At 42.2% G+C, this 17834-nt stretch overlaps 1 protein-coding gene across 5 annotated transcripts; it reads right to left on the reverse strand.

The window, feature by feature from the left end:
- Positions 1 to 3858: 3858 nt before the first annotated feature.
- LOC146565701 (uncharacterized) lies at positions 3859 to 17563 on the reverse strand. Of its 5 annotated transcripts, XM_085289034.1 has the most exons (20): positions 16030 to 17563; positions 15627 to 15661; positions 14628 to 14853; positions 13836 to 14042; positions 13623 to 13733; positions 13289 to 13388; positions 12241 to 12308; positions 12071 to 12141; positions 11897 to 11979; positions 11700 to 11811; positions 11443 to 11583; positions 11128 to 11228; positions 10779 to 10944; positions 8408 to 8492; positions 7402 to 8317; positions 5154 to 5929; positions 4653 to 4957; positions 4451 to 4559; positions 4144 to 4282; positions 3859 to 4041 (listed from the first exon to the last, which is right to left on the reverse strand). In XM_085289034.1, exons 3-20 carry the CDS (start codon positions 14842 to 14844, stop codon positions 3870 to 3872), a joined length of 3879 nt encoding a protein of 1292 aa, XP_085145160.1. In that variant the 5' UTR covers positions 14845 to 14853; positions 15627 to 15661; positions 16030 to 17563; the 3' UTR covers positions 3859 to 3869. The 5 variants fall into 5 exon arrangements, with proteins under 5 accessions (XP_085145160.1, XP_085145158.1, XP_085145156.1 ...); XM_085289032.1 differs by lacking the exons at positions 3859 to 4041; positions 4144 to 4282; positions 4451 to 4559; positions 4653 to 4957; positions 5154 to 5929 and adding exons at positions 6072 to 6254; positions 6357 to 6495; positions 6664 to 6772; positions 6866 to 7170 and having other exon boundaries at positions 7367 to 8317; positions 10860 to 10944; positions 16030 to 17559; XM_085289030.1 differs by lacking the exons at positions 3859 to 4041; positions 4144 to 4282; positions 4451 to 4559; positions 4653 to 4957; positions 5154 to 5929 and adding exons at positions 6072 to 6254; positions 6357 to 6495; positions 6664 to 6772; positions 6866 to 7170 and having other exon boundaries at positions 7367 to 8317; positions 16030 to 17559.
- Between the last annotated feature and the right edge of the window lie 271 nt (positions 17564 to 17834).

Genomic DNA, 17834 nt, shown 5'->3' on the forward strand with positions numbered 1-17834 from the left:
TTAGAGCCCAACCTGATTCCCTCACTGTGAGAGTCACAGCATCCTGTCAGTGTATGTACTCCCTGATTAATATGGCAAGGAATGACTTATTTGAATGCCGCTTTTTTCACATCTCTGTAGGCCAGTCTTTTTTAGCTACACCACAGAACTCTCAAATGTGCATTTATCTTGTACACAAACGCCTCACAGCTATACCATACCATCGACAGTCAGCTGTGGACACTCTCTTTCAGCATTTGGTTGCTGTGCACTACGTTTCATTTGGAGTCATGAGGGACATGTCTCTATTTCTATGTCCAGGACCAAAATATGTTGGTTGTAACAAGCGGTTATTTGAGTTACTGTTGCCTAATAAAATGGGTGGTAAGTGTATAAAATTATCTAAAAAGACTGAATGTCAAATGCTATCCAAGTTACAGGTGCCTGAACACTCTTGGGACAATGCATTACAAAAACATTCTTTAATAAAACACTGAAACCACAACAGCTTCTGCTCCACGGTGAATAACTTCTTACAAAAATTGTGAACATGCTTCACTTCATTTTTCTGTACAGTTCCATCTGATACACATGGTACAGTATCAAAAGGGTTTGGAAAGGTGAAACAAATTCTTCTATGTAGTTTATTTAAAAAAGAACTTTTGCTGCGTAGATGCATCTAGTCTTGTTGTTCTAACAGCATAACAATTATACATAAAGGTTGAGAAGGTGTGCTCTTTAGCTCTGCTCCAGATTCATCATTTTCTGAAAGCCTTTACATATCCTCCACACTCCATTTATAGGCCGCTTCCTGCACAGCCTTTTTATCTGCCATCCTCTGGTAGCGTTTCTGTTCAAAACCATTTGACCTGCAAGACACAAATAAAATAACCCTATTAATTATGATACGACAAGCTAAAAGGCCAAAGACAATCCATTCAATTAGGCGCAAATTTAATATAGACGTGGAAAAAAATGATCACAATTTCTTTACCATTAATGTGCAAAATGACAAACTGATGTGTGTATTAAAAACATTCAATATTAAACTACAGTTCTGTCCTCAACAGTTTTCCTCTGTCACCGATGCACAAACTCTACCTGTCAACTCCGTCCCAGCGGTACCCCGGTGGAATATTGAACCGGTTTGGAGGTGGAGCAGGGCCTTTATATCGAGGTTTCTCTACAAAAAATCAAAACAAACATACAAATAAATAAAAATACAAACAGTAGCAAAAGCAAAACTGCTGCTATTTAAAAGCTTCTTACAAGGATTGACCTGGTGAAATAAAATAAAGTCATAAATAAAATAAAACATATGTAATGTTAAATATCTTGTGTTTTTGTGCCACGGTCCTTTTTACGCCTGCGCATTGCAGCCATAGGATCGCCTTCTCTTTCCTGTTCTCTCAACATGCGGTCAAGATCCTCAAGTGGCTTAAGGGCTTCGCGCAGCGCTTCCTTAAGTTTCTGGTGATGCATCTGGATCTGTGCCAACCTATACATACATTTTAACATAAACCATTGAACCACTTTTATAATTTTTTATGTGGATATAATCACATAAACTGTGATATTTGAAATGATCATGCACATTTACCCTTTTCCCCACTGAGCGTATTTCTCGTCTCTTGCCGCTTTTTCACCAGCTTTCTTTTTCTGTTCATTTCTCTCTGAATTCAGATCCCTGCTTTTGCCACTTTTGTCTCTGAAAATCGTCTGAGCCTTACGCGATTCATCTGGTCAAAGGGGATGAATGGGTAAGTATGTAGAAACTTCATTATTTAATTTTAGGACTAAATAAAATACGACAATATAGATGATAAGCTGAAATGAGATGCAAAGCTGTATGAAGCTCTTCAATCAATGGGTGTAAAAAAATCTTAAGAGAGAAAAGTTGATGAAACCTTCAAGTGGCTGATTGTGTTTTTCTCTGCGTCTGTTCTCCTTTTGCTCTTTCCTTAAAATGTCCACAGAAACCAGGCCTGCCTTTCCACCAGATAGCATCCTTTGGCCCTGGTTATAAAAAAAAAAAAGACAATTGAAAAATATAACATTTGAGTGAAATCGGATTTGACATTAATCTTTGTTCCAACACAGTCTGCTTACCTGTGACTGGCCTGGCCTACGAGGTGGTGACAAATCTCCAGCCGAGTCCCTTCCACTCGGTGGCTGCCCCCTGGGTGGAGACTGGTCAGAGTCTGAGCCCCGTTTAGTTTTTGAGGGCCTCCTTGGGGGAGATTGGTCGGAGTCTGAGGCGTTTCCCTTCAGGGGCCTTTTCCTCGGGGGAGACGGATCCGAGTCTGAATCATGTCTATTCTGACCCTTCTTAGCCACCGCTGACCGATGAGGATCCGGTGAGCGTTTTTTACTTAACAAGGATGAGCTGAGCTTGCTTTTGTTGGAGGCTGAATCTGACAAAGACACAGTTAATTTGTTAATTTTCATTTTGTAATGCCTTTTGGACAAAAATTAAAGATTTATTATTAGATCAAGCTATGTCTTTAAAATAAATTTCAATTCAAAACTCATGTTAAATGGGTCTCTGCTTTTTACTTTTATTCATATGCCACACCAGATTCCACTTTACAATTTAAATGGATCACTGACCTTTACTTTGCATTTTTTCTGACTTTCCTGAACACTGTCTTGGTGGTGACAAGTCTGGGGAGTCATGGCGTCTTCTCCTGGGAGGAGAGACATCTGGAGAGTCGTGACGTCTTCTCTTGGGAGGAGAGACATCTGGAGAGTCATGACGTCTTCTCCTGGGAGGAGAGACATCAGGAGAGTCGTGACGTCTTCTCTTGGGAGGAGAGACATCTGGAGAGTTGTGATGTCTAGTCCTGGGAGGAGAGACATCTGGAGAGTCATGACGTCTTCTCCTGGGAGGAGAGACATCTGGAGAGTCGTGAGGTCTAGTCCTGTGAGGAGAGACATCAGGAGAGTCGTGACGTCTTCTCCTGGGAGGAGAGACATCTGGAGAGTCGTGAGGTCTAGTCCTGTGAGGAGAGACATCTGGAGAGTCATGACGTCTTCTCTTGGGAGGAGAGACAACAGGAGAGTCGTGACGTCTTCTCTTGGGAGGAGAGACATCTGGAGAGTCGTGAGGTCTAGTCCTGGGAGGAGAGACATCTGGAGAGTCGTGAGGTCTAGTCCTGGGAGGAGAGACATCTGGAGAGTCATGACGTCTTCTCCTGGGAGGAGAGACATCTGGAGAGTCGTGAGGTCTAGTCCTGGGAGGAGAGACATCAGGAGAGTCATGACGTCTTCTCCTGGGAGGAGAGACATCTGGAGAGTCATGAGGTCTAGTCCTGTGAGGAGAGACATCAGGAGAGTCGTGACGTCTTCTCCTGGGAGGAGAGACATCTGGAGAGTCGTGAGGTCTAGTCCTGTGAGGAGAGACATCTGGAGAGTCATGACGTCTTCTCTTGGGAGGAGAGACAACAGGAGAGTCGTGACGTCTTCTCTTGGGAGGAGAGACATCTGGAGAGTCGTGAGGTCTAGTCCTGGGAGGAGAGACATCTGGAGAGTCGTGAGGTCTAGTCCTGGGAGGAGAGACATCTGGAGAGTCGTGAGGTCTAGTCCTGGGAGGAGAGACATCAGGAGAGTCATGACGTCTTCTCCTGGGAGGAGAGACATCTGGAGAGTCGTGAGGTCTAGTCCTGGGAGGAGAGACATCTGGAGAGTCATGACGTCTTCTCCTGGGAGGAGAGACATCTGGAGAGTCGTGAGGTCTAGTCCTGGGAGGAGAGACATCAGGAGAGTCGTGACGTCTTGTCCTGTGAGGAGAGACATCCGGAGAGTACTTCCGACTTCTCTTTGGTGGAGAGATGTCTGGAGAGTCATGCCGGGTCTTTTTGACAGGAGAATCCTGTCCTCTTCTCTTTGAGTTAAATATCTTGTGTTTTTGTGCCACGGTCCTTTTTACGCCTGCGCATTGCAGCCATAGGATCGCCTTCTCTTTCCTGTTCTCTCAACATGCGGTCAAGATCCTCAAGTGGCTTAAGGGCTTCGCGCAGCGCTTCCTTAAGTTTCTGGTGATGCATCTGGATCTGTGCCAACCTATACATACATTTTAACATAAACCATTGAACCACTTTTATAATTTTTTATGTGGATATAATCACATAAACTGTGATATTTGAAATGATCATGCACATTTACCCTTTTCCCCACTGAGCGTATTTCTCGTCTCTTGCCGCTTTTTCACCAGCTTTCTTTTTCTGTTCATTTCTCTCTGAATCCAGATCCCTCCTTTTGCCACTTTTGTCTCTGAAAATCGTCTGAGCCTTACGCGATTCATCTGGTCAAAGGGGATGAATGGGTAAGTATGTAGAAACTTCATTATTTAATTTTAGGACTAAATAAAATACGACAATATAGATGATAAGCTGAAATGAGATGCAAAGCTGTATGAAGCTCTTCAATCAATGGGTGTAAAAAAATCTTAAGAGAGAAAAGTTGATGAAACCTTCAAGTGGCTGATTGTGTTTTTCTCTGCGTCTGTTCTCCTTTTGCTCTTTCCTTAAAATGTCCACAGAAACCAGGCCTGCCTTTCCACCAGATAGCATCCTTTGGCCCTGGTTATAAAAAAAAAAAAGACAATTGAAAAATATAACATTTGAGTGAAATCAGATTTGACATTAATCTTTGTTCCAACACAGTCTGCTTACCTGTGACTGGCCTGGCCTACGAGGTGGTGACAAATCTCCATCCGAGTCCCTTCCACTCGGTGGCTGCCCCCTGGGTGGAGACTGGTCAGAGTCTGAGCCCCGTTTAGTTTTTGAGGGCCTCCTTGGGGGAGATTGGTCGGAGTCTGAGGCGTTTCCCTTCAGGGGCCTTTTCCTCGGGGGAGACGGATCCGAGTCTGAATCATGTCTATTCTGACCCTTCTTAGCCACCGCTGACCGATGAGGATCCGGTGAGCGTTTTTTACTTAACAAGGATGAGCTGAGCTTGCTTTTGTTGGAGGCTGAATCTGACAAAGACACAGTTAATTTGTTAATTTTCATTTTGTAATGCCTTTTGGACAAAAATTAAAGATTTATTATTAGATCAAGCTATGTCTTTAAAATAAATTTCAATTCAAAACTCATGTTAAATGGGTCTCTGCTTTTTACTTTTATTCATATGCCACACCAGATTCCACTTTACAATTTAAATGGATCACTGACCTTTACTTTGCATTTTTTCTGACTTTCCTGAACACTGTCTTGGTGGTGACAAGTCTGGGGAGTCATGGCGTCTTCTCCTGGGAGGAGAGACATCTGGAGAGTCGTGACGTCTTCTCTTGGGAGGAGAGACATCTGGAGAGTCATGACGTCTTCTCCTGGGAGGAGAGACATCAGGAGAGTCGTGACGTCTTCTCTTGGGAGGAGAGACATCTGGAGAGTTGTGATGTCTAGTCCTGGGAGGAGAGACATCTGGAGAGTCATGACGTCTTCTCCTGGGAGGAGAGACATCTGGAGAGTCGTGAGGTCTAGTCCTGTGAGGAGAGACATCAGGAGAGTCGTGACGTCTTCTCCTGGGAGGAGAGACATCTGGAGAGTCGTGAGGTCTAGTCCTGTGAGGAGAGACATCTGGAGAGTCATGACGTCTTCTCTTGGGAGGAGAGACAACAGGAGAGTCGTGACGTCTTCTCTTGGGAGGAGAGACATCTGGAGAGTCGTGAGGTCTAGTCCTGGGAGGAGAGACATCTGGAGAGTCATGACGTCTTCTCCTGGGAGGAGAGACATCTGGAGAGTCGTGAGGTCTAGTCCTGGGAGGAGAGACATCTGGAGAGTCATGACGTCTTCTCCTGGGAGGAGAGACATCTGGAGAGTCGTGAGGTCTAGTCCTGGGAGGAGAGACATCAGGAGAGTCATGACGTCTTCTCCTGGGAGGAGAGACATCTGGAGAGTCGTGAGGTCTAGTCCTGGGAGGAGAGACATCTGGAGAGTCATGACGTCTTCTCCTGGGAGGAGAGACATCAGGAGAGTCGTGACGTCTTGTCCTGTGAGGAGAGACATCCGGAGAGTACTTCCGACTTCTCTTTGGTGGAGAGATGTCTGGAGAGTCATGCCGGGTCTTTTTGACAGGAGAATCCTGTCCTCTTCTCTTTGAGTTAAATATCTTGTGTTTTTGTGCCACGGTCCTTTTTACGCCTGCGCATTGCAGCCATAGGATCGCCTTCTCTTTCCTGTTCTCTCAACATGCGGTCAAGATCCTCAAGTGGCTTAAGGGCTTCGCGCAGCGCTTCCTTAAGTTTCTGGTGATGCATCTGGATCTGTGCCAACCTATACATACATTTTAACATAAACCATTGAACCACTTTTATAATTTTTTATGTGGATATAATCACATAAACTGTGATATTTGAAATGATCATGCACATTTACCCTTTTCCCCACTGAGCGTATTTCTCGTCTCTTGCCGCTTTTTCACCAGCTTTCTTTTTCTGTTCATTTCTCTCTGAATCCAGATCCCTCCTTTTGCCACTTTTGTCTCTGAAAATCGTCTGAGCCTTACGCGATTCATCTGGTCAAAGGGGATGAATGGGTAAGTATGTAGAAACTTCATTATTTAATTTTAGGACTAAATAAAATACGACAATATAGATGATAAGCTGAAATGAGATGCAAAGCTGTATGAAGCTCTTCAATCAATGGGTGTAAAAAAATCTTAAGAGAGAAAAGTTGATGAAACCTTCAAGTGGCTGATTGTGTTTTTCTCTGCGTCTGTTCTCCTTTTGCTCTTTCCTTAGAATGTCCACAGAAACCAGGCCTGCCTTTCCACCAGATAGCATCCTTTGGCCCTGGTTATAAAAAAAAAAAAGACAATTGAAAAATATAACATTTGAGTGAAATCAGATTTGACATTAATCTTTGTTCCAACACAGTCTGCTTACCTGTGACTGGCCTGGCCTACGAGGTGGTGACAAATCTCCATCCGAGTCCCTTCCACTCGGTGGCTGCCCCCTGGGTGGAGACTGGTCAGAGTCTGAGCCCCGTTTAGTTTTTGAGGGCCTCCTTGGGGGAGATTGGTCGGAGTCTGAGGCGTTTCCCTTCAGGGGCCTTTTCCTCGGGGGAGACGGATCCGAGTCTGAATCATGTCTATTCTGACCCTTCTTAGCCACCGCTGACCGATGAGGATCCGGTGAGCGTTTTTTACTTAACAAGGATGAGCTGAGCTTGCTTTTGTTGGAGGCTGAATCTGACAAAGACACAGTTAATTTGTTAATTTTCATTTTGTAATGCCTTTTGGACAAAAATTAAAGATTTATTATTAGATCAAGCTATGTCTTTAAAATAAATTTCAATTCAAAACTCATGTTAAATGGGTCTCTGCTTTTTACTTTTATTCATATGCCACACCAGATTCCACTTTACAATTTAAATGGATCACTGACCTTTACTTTGCATTTTTTCTGACTTTCCTGAACACTGTCTTGGTGGTGACAAGTCTGGGGAGTCATGGCGTCTTCTCCTGGGAGGAGAGACATCTGGAGAGTCGTGACGTCTTCTCTTGGGAGGAGAGACATCTGGAGAGTCATGACGTCTTCTCCTGGGAGGAGAGACATCAGGAGAGTCGTGACGTCTTCTCTTGGGAGGAGAGACATCTGGAGAGTTGTGATGTCTAGTCCTGGGAGGAGAGACATCTGGAGAGTCATGACGTCTTCTCCTGGGAGGAGAGACATCTGGAGAGTCGTGAGGTCTAGTCCTGTGAGGAGAGACATCAGGAGAGTCGTGACGTCTTCTCCTGGGAGGAGAGACATCTGGAGAGTCGTGAGGTCTAGTCCTGTGAGGAGAGACATCTGGAGAGTCATGACGTCTTCTCTTGGGAGGAGAGACAACAGGAGAGTCGTGACGTCTTCTCTTGGGAGGAGAGACATCTGGAGAGTCGTGAGGTCTAGTCCTGGGAGGAGAGACATCTGGAGAGTCATGACGTCTTCTCCTGGGAGGAGAGACATCTGGAGAGTCGTGAGGTCTAGTCCTGGGAGGAGAGACATCAGGAGAGTCATGACGTCTTCTCCTGGGAGGAGAGACATCTGGAGAGTCGTGAGGTCTAGTCCTGGGAGGAGAGACATCTGGAGAGTCATGACGTCTTCTCCTGGGAGGAGAGACATCAGGAGAGTCGTGACGTCTTGTCCTGTGAGGAGAGACATCCGGAGAGTACTTCCGACTTCTCTTTGGTGGAGAGATGTCTGGAGAGTCATGCCGGGTCTTTTTGACAGGAGAATCCTGTCCTCTTCTCTTTGAAGACAACTCGGGTGAGTCATGTAGACCTCTGCTTAATGAGCCAGCCTCTGTATTTTGATGTTCTTTTCCATTTCCTTCCTCTGTGTCATCATTTTGATCCACTTTTAGGAGAGGAAGTAAAACTATAGTAAACAACAGTCTTAACTTAATATTGCACAAATCCCCCCCTACTTCTGTGACTTCTTATTTACCTCCAATTGCTTTCCATCTGTTGCTGGTCCTAAAAACTTCCATCTGTTTCACTTCCTCAGGTCGATCATCAATCACCTCAGCAATCTGAACAGTTAACAAGAGATTAAGTTTTAAAACAGAACTTGTTGACATAACAAAATTACCCAAACTACAAGCATACCCATTTAATACAATAGATTAGATTTCAGCATTAAGTAAATGGCCTGTATTTGTATAGCGCTTTACTTAGTCCCTAAGGACCCCAAAGCACTTTACACGTTCAGTCATCCACCCATTCACACACACTGGTGATGGCAAGCTAAATTGTAGCCACAGCCGCCCTGAGGCGCACTGACAGAGGCGAGGCTGCCGGTGTTCCAGATCTACTGGCGTTTAGATCAACTGGCGTTAGTCGAACAGATGTGTGGCAGACTTCCGTTTCAGGAGCTGCTACCTACAGACTAGCAAAAAAACGCCAAATGTGTCATCTGTGACACTTGTGAGGTTATCTCAAACACACTCCGTCAGTCTTGATGCTGTTGAACAACAAAATGTTTAAAAATGTGGCGAGTTTACCTAGGGTTATCCTCATGCGCGACGCGATCGCGAAAACAGCAAACAATTAACACCATGCCGATGTTGTTCACAGGACAACAAGAGTAAACGATCGGGAGACTCTTGTTGTCGTTATCGTTCCCCTCACACGGTTTGTTTCTCCGAATTCAGCGTTTTTGCTTCACAACTAAAGCGAGCAGTTTACTTTGTGTGCACTAACATGGACTCGAGTCAACCAGTGCCACCACTGGCCAAGTGCCACAGCCTACAGCCAGATCAACTTGTGACACACATCTGCAGCACGTCTGAATTCGTTTCATGCACAAACATTTTAGAGTTGGTTGTTATATACAGTCTGTATAAGTGTGGTTAATCTAATAAACATTTGTAAGGAGATGGCAGTTACTGTGAATGTACAGCAGTTACACAGTGATTAGTAATAAACAGTCAGACAATGACCCTGACTTTCTCATTCAGTCTTGTAGATTGAATGCACCTTCTGTGGAAAGTGGTACCACACAGTGTGTGTGGACTTCCCCTGTGCAGAAGGCGACTACAAATGTTGTGCATGTTAAATAAACAGAAAAAAGTGATCCCTGTTGTCTTTGCTTACTGATTGTTTTCAGTGTTGACAAGCCACATTGCTGCCATTGCATCTTTCAACATGTTTGTGGGTAGATTTGGATGTACCAGGGGTAAGTGCAGCCACTCAGCCTCTACTCAATGTCATCATAGCAAGTTAATCTAGTAGTGGGCTGTGGTACTTGGCCACAGGTGGCAGCAGTGGACTGACCTCCATTTGAAACTGCTCCAGCTGCTGTGTGATAGTGGATCTGCTACAAATTGAAGATCATATGGAAGTTTTGGAAATTAACCCTTGTATTATGTTGAAAAACAAAAAAGTGACATTGATTTTGTTGCGGGTCATTTTGACCCATACTGTGTAAATCCACTCAGAATTGTCAAGAAACTGCAATAAAACAATAGCACCTTTATTTTCCATCAGATAAACATGTAGAACACAGACATACAACAGTGACTTTCCATAACTATTTTAGGAACAATTTGGTTTTTCGTTCTTACAAACACGTATTTTGAACTTGCCCAACGTTCTCAGTTTTCCAATGCTCAACATTTTCGATTTTGTCCACATGATGGACAGAATGTAACTGTGTGCTTTCTGCAGATGTACTTCTTGTATTTCTCACAAAAAGTGCTTGTTTTCAAACAGGAATCTTCCTAACTAAGATTTAAAACAAAAGATTTCTACGTCTCCTCCAGTCTCACAAACAGAACCAATCGACACACCTGAGTCACTGACTTTCTTATATCCACTCACTCTCACTGGCTCTGTTTATTACTAATCACTGTGTAACTGCTGTAAATTCACAGTAACTGCCATCTCCTTACAAATCTTCATTGGATTAACCACACTTATACAGACTGCATATAACTACCAACTCTCCAGCCATGTTGATGGATTGCCTATATTGGCTGGAAATATTAATTTCCAGAGAAAGGACACAGACAGACGATGCTTACAGGATGTGATGTGACAACACTAATGAAATATTGACGTGTCATATTTGTCCAAGGCGTATTTCATTGTTATGGAAAAAGAGAATATTAAAATCATGATGACCAATTGGAGCAGTGATTTCTATGACTTTGTGTATATAATTTGGAATTTTGTACAAATGTAGGCCAATAAGGAATATATGATATCATTTCATTCTTTTCAAACAGACACAATTGAAAGGTACAAATGCATTTTGCATGAAACACTGGGTTTAACAAAAACAACAACATTATCAGTACCCTCAGGTGAGGAAGTACCTTGTTCATGTGTGGTGGCAGCTGGGGACCTATGAAGCCAACACTGTTGTGAGGCATGGTGGCGATGGTGCCTGGGCTCACCACCGGCTGGGGAGATGCCTGACCAGATATGCCAGCGTTATGGTTCAAGTGGCTGTAGTCCCCAGTTTTTCCCACATCTGTGCACCTGATGACATGGAAAAAAGAATATTAACCATGACAAAGCATCAACATTATAACATTAGGTTATAATAATACATTTTCTACAAGAAAAGTGAGAATAAACATGTCTACATTATTAAATAATGATGGGAAAAGTTCTACTGAAGGAATAAGCCTAGAATGTTTAAAAATACCGATGTTTACTCACTTGATGTAGAAGAGGACATAGGCCTGCTGGTTGAGAACAGTGCTAATGTCACTGACTGACACGGACGAGTCATTCATCTGAAACCACTGCTCATTGCTGGCCTGTGAGACAGAATGAGAGAGATGTGACACAGCAGATTCAGTTTCTGAATTGAATTTGAGCTAAAAAGAAGAATCTTATGGTTATATAGGGGTCTTTTTTTTCTTTCTTTCAATGCATACAAAGTAGTTTTCTGCTGAAATGTGTTGTTTATGGTGTTTGTTTGTTTGTACTACGCAACAGCAGCATTCAAACAGATTCGGGCACAGCCAGTACCTTAATATAGCAGAAATAGTGTCCAGTATGACAACTCAATCCAGAGTGAACCAGCACAGCATACAGCCTGTAGAGCTGGGGCTCCCCGTGGGACTGCGACATGAAGGGCCGCAGATCCAGATGCTCCAAATACTTCACATCCTGATGACCACCAAACAAAAAAATTCAAACATTACATGCAAATATCCTGTTTTATAATAAAACAAAGCATCTGTCATGTATCTTTATGACTTAAGCAGACACTATTGGCCATTTGCCTTTGTGATTTTGCCTCCACTGAAGTCTGCAAAGCGTTTGAGTGAGATGGTGAGCACATTGGCGCTGCGATGGATTGTAAATCTTTTTGAGGCCGTTACCATTTTGTTGCACCTGAAGGAAACAAACATTCAGCTTGTTGACAAAAATCACACCTAAACACTAAAACTCATCATGGTTTGGCATCTCTTTGACTTACTTGGTGCATTTATAAGCATTTTCACCACCCAGCTGTTCTGGCTTGACAAACTGCTCCAGAGCTTTGGAGACATTTGGAGCAGTCTATATGAACAGAGAGAGAGAGGAAAAACCTCACACTCCATAATGCAGAGAATACATAGTAGCAACGTCACTTTGAATGTTGTCCAATTACCTTAATTTCCAGAGTGACATCCAGAAAAGGGTCAAATGTATCTGAGACAGCTTTGCAGTTTAAACATTTAACTGAAACAGAAATCAGTGCTATGAGTATCACACAAGCTGTAAGACATAAAAAGACAAATAAAAGAAAAATAAATCAAACCTTAAAAAACAGTGACTTACCTCTGGATCTTAGGTACCCGCCAAACACTTGATGGATGAAAGAGGTTGCCTGCGTTTGCCTGTCCAATCTATAATAAAAAGATAAAGCACAAAAGTTAACTAATAAGGACAGTGCAACAATTAACTGACTGACCATTTATTTTTTAGCATTTTGGAACCAGACAATCACTTTACAGTATTCAAGTAGCAGAAAAGACAATAGGAGGAATTGGAGCACGATTAATTACTTAAGAGGCCATCTGCTGCTACACGGGAAGAATTGATTTGATGAGAATTGACACTTTAGGTTCTTAAAAAAAGAAATGAATTAATAAATTATTTTTAGGAGTCTAACAAGAAGCACAACACTCAGCCCAGTGCATCTGTTAAACGTGTAGTTTTGGTTAAATGTGCACATAGACTTCGAAGCTCTATAGTAACACATAGAAAAACCTGGATTTTCTGAATTTTGCTGCTGCAATAATAGCACTAATGCCATTAGGGTGAATAAGAGATGACCTGAGGGGTTGAGTGCTCCTGCTCACACTGCTTACCCTGTTGCCTCAGAAGAAATCTATACTAGACACTAAGTCTGGCAGCTCTCTGCCATAATCCCAGACACCTGTTTTACTACACGTTTAAGCCGCTTCTGATCTTTTCAAGCCCTGTTACCAAAACAAGCTACCACACCCAGTGTAAGAATACTTTCTGTGTTGGAGCAGTCAAGTTCATTAAAAAACTTGATATAATAATGAGGTATTATATCAAGTGGCTTGCCTAGTATGTAAACTGAGGTGTCAGTCAGGCAAGAGACTGAGGAATCTGCATTTCTGAAAAATACTCTCAGCAATTGAAGCATTAATAGTTAAAAGGAACTAGTATAAACTGCACTTCCTGAAAAACAGGATAAAGGATTTATTTCATATTCTCCTACTGTCACGGTGTTACCTCTACGTAGCTAATTATGGATCTTACTACATAATAAAGTGCAAACACTGTCAAGCCCAAGTAAAAATATTTTTGTGTGTTTAACTTGTTTAGAATGCATGCAATGTAAAATGACACTCACTTGGTTCCAGGTAAGCAGGACCTTTGCATAGCATCCACTGTGCACCGCAGGAATTCATGAGCATCTTCCTGGCTTCCATAGCGGAAGTGGTTTGCAATCCCTGTGTGAGGGGACCGAGGAAAAACAGAACCAAAAAACAAAGCAGGAGGTGAATTATTGTAAAGGATACCACAGTTAAATGCAAGTTTACACTTATTTAAAAACAGAATTCAAAATCCCTCCAGATTATTTCCCTCCAAAATTACAAAAGGTAAACAGTCACACAGCGCCTCCTATCATTAAAATATAGGTAAACACTTTGCACAGAGCACAGCAACAACAGTCATCCACTTACACCCAAGCTCATTGAGTACACCAATGGGCTTAATGACATTCCCAGAGTTGGTAAAAACCTGAATGATGTGGTTTTGCATGGTACACATCATACAGAACCCTGGCTCATGACCTGCAGCAGAGACAGAGACAAAATACTGAGTGAGTAAGGAGTGATACAATGTGAGAATCAGCGCAGGACTGCGTAACACCACTGTTGGTGAAATAAACTTACATGTTTTGGAGTGCTCCCGCGTCAGCATGTAGTTTGCTAAAGGAGGGGTGTAGCTGAGACACTGCAGGGCTGAGTTGAGGAAGCAGGTGTTCCCCATGTTCTGGAGGCCTGCACCAATGAGGTGAACCTGGGCCCAATTTAGGCTGAGCCGATCTGGTGAGAACAGCACCTTCTGGGGCAAGTCAATTCCATCGCCACTGCTGATCACTGACACACAGAGCCACAATTATTACTAAAAATCTGTTTCAATACATTTTAAAAAGGAGATAATTTAATGCCACCTTACTTATACAACCACACACTGGCACATGGCAAAGTCATGTCAGGACATCACAGTAATAGCTACAACTATTAACAGTTATATAATGTGATTCTGGCCACTGTGAAAAACTCCTAAACAGCCTCAGGAAGAAAGATAGGACAATTTGCCTTCTCCTTTGTTTCTGCTAAACAAGTTGGGCTGCCGGTCTTTATATAAAAACAGCAATTGCATCACGAGCTGAAGTGACTGATCATGCAAAGCTGGATGCATTACATAACTGGATGAATGAACGGAGAAGGGAAGCAGCAACACAACACCCACAAAAGCAGTTGTCAAACTTGTGTGAAAGCAGAAGCAAAAAGATTAGCTGTACGTTACTAAAACCAATTCTGACAAATATGGGTAAATAATGGCTAAAAAGTGTGGTTCCATATTTGCTAAAACTGGTTGGAAAACTATTCTGTCTGACAATAAAAATCTTCAAACAGCTTAAAAAGACATTTTGAAAAAAAGCCAGGCTTTGCTCTGACCTTGGTCCTTGGGCTGGTCCTCAGAGGAGGGTGTACTCTGAGGACCAGCCCCTTGGTCCTTGGGCTGGTCCTCAGAGGAGGGTGTACTGTGAGGACCAGCCCCTTGGTCCTTGGGCTGGTCCTCAGAGGAGGGTGTACTGTTGTACACAGCAGCTCCAGGTCCGAGTCCGGCTGACTCGTGGTCAGACTTTTCTGAAGATCTGTCAACTATGGTCATTGTTCATAGCTGCATTAGGAACATAGACACATACGTTTATGAACTGAAAACAAAACAAAACAAAAAAAACAACAACAACTCATTGTTATTTTGGAAAAAGGGAAAGGGAAAGAAAACTTAAATACTACATCAATCCTACACTGGTTAGGTAGCAGTACAGTGAGTTTGGACAACAACAACTAAATACAAAAGCCACATTAACAGATTATACCCAATTTCGCTGTGCAAAAAACTGCACAATGACAATAAAAAGCTCTAAGTCTCTTATAGCTTATAGTTAAATAACGCTATATTAAACACTGCCCTCATACCATCGCCTAAACTTTCAGCAAACAAGTATCAGAAATTGTGTTAGATTGGATGATTTGTTTACATTCAAAAACAGACTAGCATAAGTGAGAGCCAAATATTAGTTTTTGACCGTTTGTTTTTATTTGAATCATCTTGTCAGATTCCTTTTAAATAACAAACACCAGTAGACAAGAGTAACTTTCGACATCTAATTTAACTCTGTCCAACTAACAAACTTAAAATATCGACAAAAATTAGTGTTTAGAAAACTCAAGAGGGGAAATGCCAGATAACCCACTCGACCGAGGAAATTTCCAAGTCGGAAGCACGTTTACAACAGAAGCAGCTGTTCCCTCCCACCTGCTCTTACAGAGTGGCTCACATTGGCTAAATGACGGCTGCTAGGCCTTTAACACGCAGCGTCGCAAAACCTCAAGAAAACACACAAAAAACCCTGATCATATCAGACGGAGAGCAAGTTGAGAGCTTACCAGTCTTGTCCAAATCCGAGATGGAATGACGCGCACTTAAAGAAGATGCAAAAACCATGGAAACCACATAAACATATTTGTACATTAACATAAAGCTGTTGTACACACACACACACATATGAAGAGAGAGAGAGAGTATGCATAGTATGCAAACGGCTACCAAACAGCCATCATAATTCGTCATACAATGAGAACAGAACAAATCAACAATTGACAATGACTAATTAATATTAAAATCTGTAATATAATATATTGTTTGGAGTTTAGTCCGTTACTGTTACTATTTTTACCATTTCTTCTTGGAGCAACTGTAATCCACATAATTTCCTTAGGGATTAATAAAGTATTTTGATTCTGATTGTTTCAGGATGACCTGCCATTATCCAATGACACATCTGCTTACCTGTATCTTTTGCTCGTTTCTCCTCCTCTTCTTTTCTCTTTTTTCTAAACTGAGGACCTGATGGCTTTGAACTTTTCTTGTCCATCTTCCATTGGTTTTAATTTTGCACTGCAGTATGAACACCCATCCCTCAACCCAAGGATCACCACAACATGATCTAACACACCTTTCACAGATTCACTTTGTCTAGGGTGCATTTCTGAGATTTCACACAACCCAGGATTCAAATCATGAATACATAATGGGCTTGGATTTACATCATTATGAATGAAATGCGCTCTATTTGGAAGCAGCCGCCCCCTCCTCCCCTTTCGGTTGTGTGTGAGACTTTAAATCATCAAACTGTAAATTTTAAATTGTTATTGATCCCTTTATCCCTAGTCCTAAAGTGTATATTTATTTTCTTACTCTTCTTATATATATTGTTTGTTTACTTGCACTGATGTAACTGGAGCTTAGTCGTCTCCTTGTTCAGTCTGACGTCACTAGCCGTGTCTGGACCTAAACTCTGCTGCAGGTCCATATATCAAACGATAACTATGGCATTACTAAGCGTTGAAAAACTGTCTAAAGTCTTTCATCTTTAATAAAATGATCAGCGTTCTGCTCTACCAGGTGTAACAATTGAGTTTAACATCCAGGCATCCATGAAAACGGAATTTATGACATTTAACGGAGTTAGAAGTTAGCAGGGAGTTAGCTCGCTAGCTTCTATCTAAATACAATATAGCATGTCCTGACTGCCGGGTTTTGGAAACATATGAAAACGTACAGCTCTGCTATCACTTCCAACATAAATGAAGACAGAAAGCTAAACAGCAGTGACGTTTGTAGGGTTACTGAAGTTGGGCTAGCTGGTATATAATGATGTGCTATGTGACCGCTAGCAACACAGCTATGTTAGCATAATATAAACAAGCTAACTTTTTTCCCACTCGATAAAAGTTAACGTGAGTGTTCTCGGTGGTCAGGAACAAATGTAATCGCATGGCAGGATGCTGTAAAAGGACCAAACTTCAGCCAGGAGAACAACTGAGATAATCCATCCACAATACGAGGTTAGTCATTCATATACTGCTGCATGGGCTGGGCTGCAGTTACATTCTAAGGTTTTAAAAACTGAGCTTAAATATATGATTAGCGGTAATAAAAGCCGAGGGAGGTCAACAGTGATCACTGACTGTTTTAGGAGCTTTTTGAGATTAAATAGAAGAAAATACAAAACATTAAACATGTTAACAACACAAAAGCCATATTAAACGCAGACTACTTTAGGCCCGGAAGTAGGATTTGTCACGTCATCACTTAACCATCGGATAGCATGTGAAATAGATGACACTTTCAACAGTTATGTCCAGATTAAGGGGGACTACAGAAGTGTGTATACTAAAAAAAAAGAGAGAGAAAGAAATTTAAATAAATACAGCATATTTGTGCTTCACAGTCAATTCAATTTTATTGATATACCGCCAGATCACAAGAACAACCTCCTCAAGGTGCTTTATACTGTAAGGTAAGAACCCTACAATAACACATAGAAAACCCCAACAATTAGCACTTGGCGACAGTGGGAAGGAAAAGCTCTCCTTTTACAGGAAGAAACCTCCAGCAGAACCAAGTTCACGGAGGGGCAGCCACTTGAACTGACCCTGTGTGTGTGTGTGTGAATGACTGGAGGGAGACAGGACAAAGACAGGCTGTGGGAGAGAGACAGAAAGTATTAATATTTAATGATGCAGAGTAGTGTACAAATACAAGGAGAGCGAAAAAAGATGAGTGAAGAAGAAACACTCTGTGTATCATGG

Source organism: Mchenga conophoros, linkage group LG10, assembly GCF_057382185.1.
Source record: "Mchenga conophoros isolate Kocher_MC1m ecotype Shallow Benthic linkage group LG10, M_conophoros_male_GT1.1, whole genome shotgun sequence".
In the NCBI taxonomy this organism is placed as follows: Eukaryota; Metazoa; Chordata; class Actinopteri; order Cichliformes; family Cichlidae; genus Mchenga; species Mchenga conophoros.

What these genes read in the sequence shown, in the direction of transcription:
- LOC146565701 (XM_085289034.1), bottom strand. Translation starts at nt 14,844, where the DNA reads ATGACCATAGTTGACAGATCTTCAGAAAAGTCTGACCACGAGTCAGCC. An exon ending in CGGGTACCTAAGATCCAGAG is followed by an intron (nt 12,142 to 12,240) that starts GTAAGTCACTGT and finishes TTTCTGTTTCAG; the next exon opens with TTAAATGTTTAAACTGCAAA. An exon ending in ACACAATCAGCCACTTGAAG is followed by an intron (nt 4,283 to 4,450) that starts GTTTCATCAACT and finishes CCCTTTGACCAG; the next exon opens with ATGAATCGCGTAAGGCTCAG.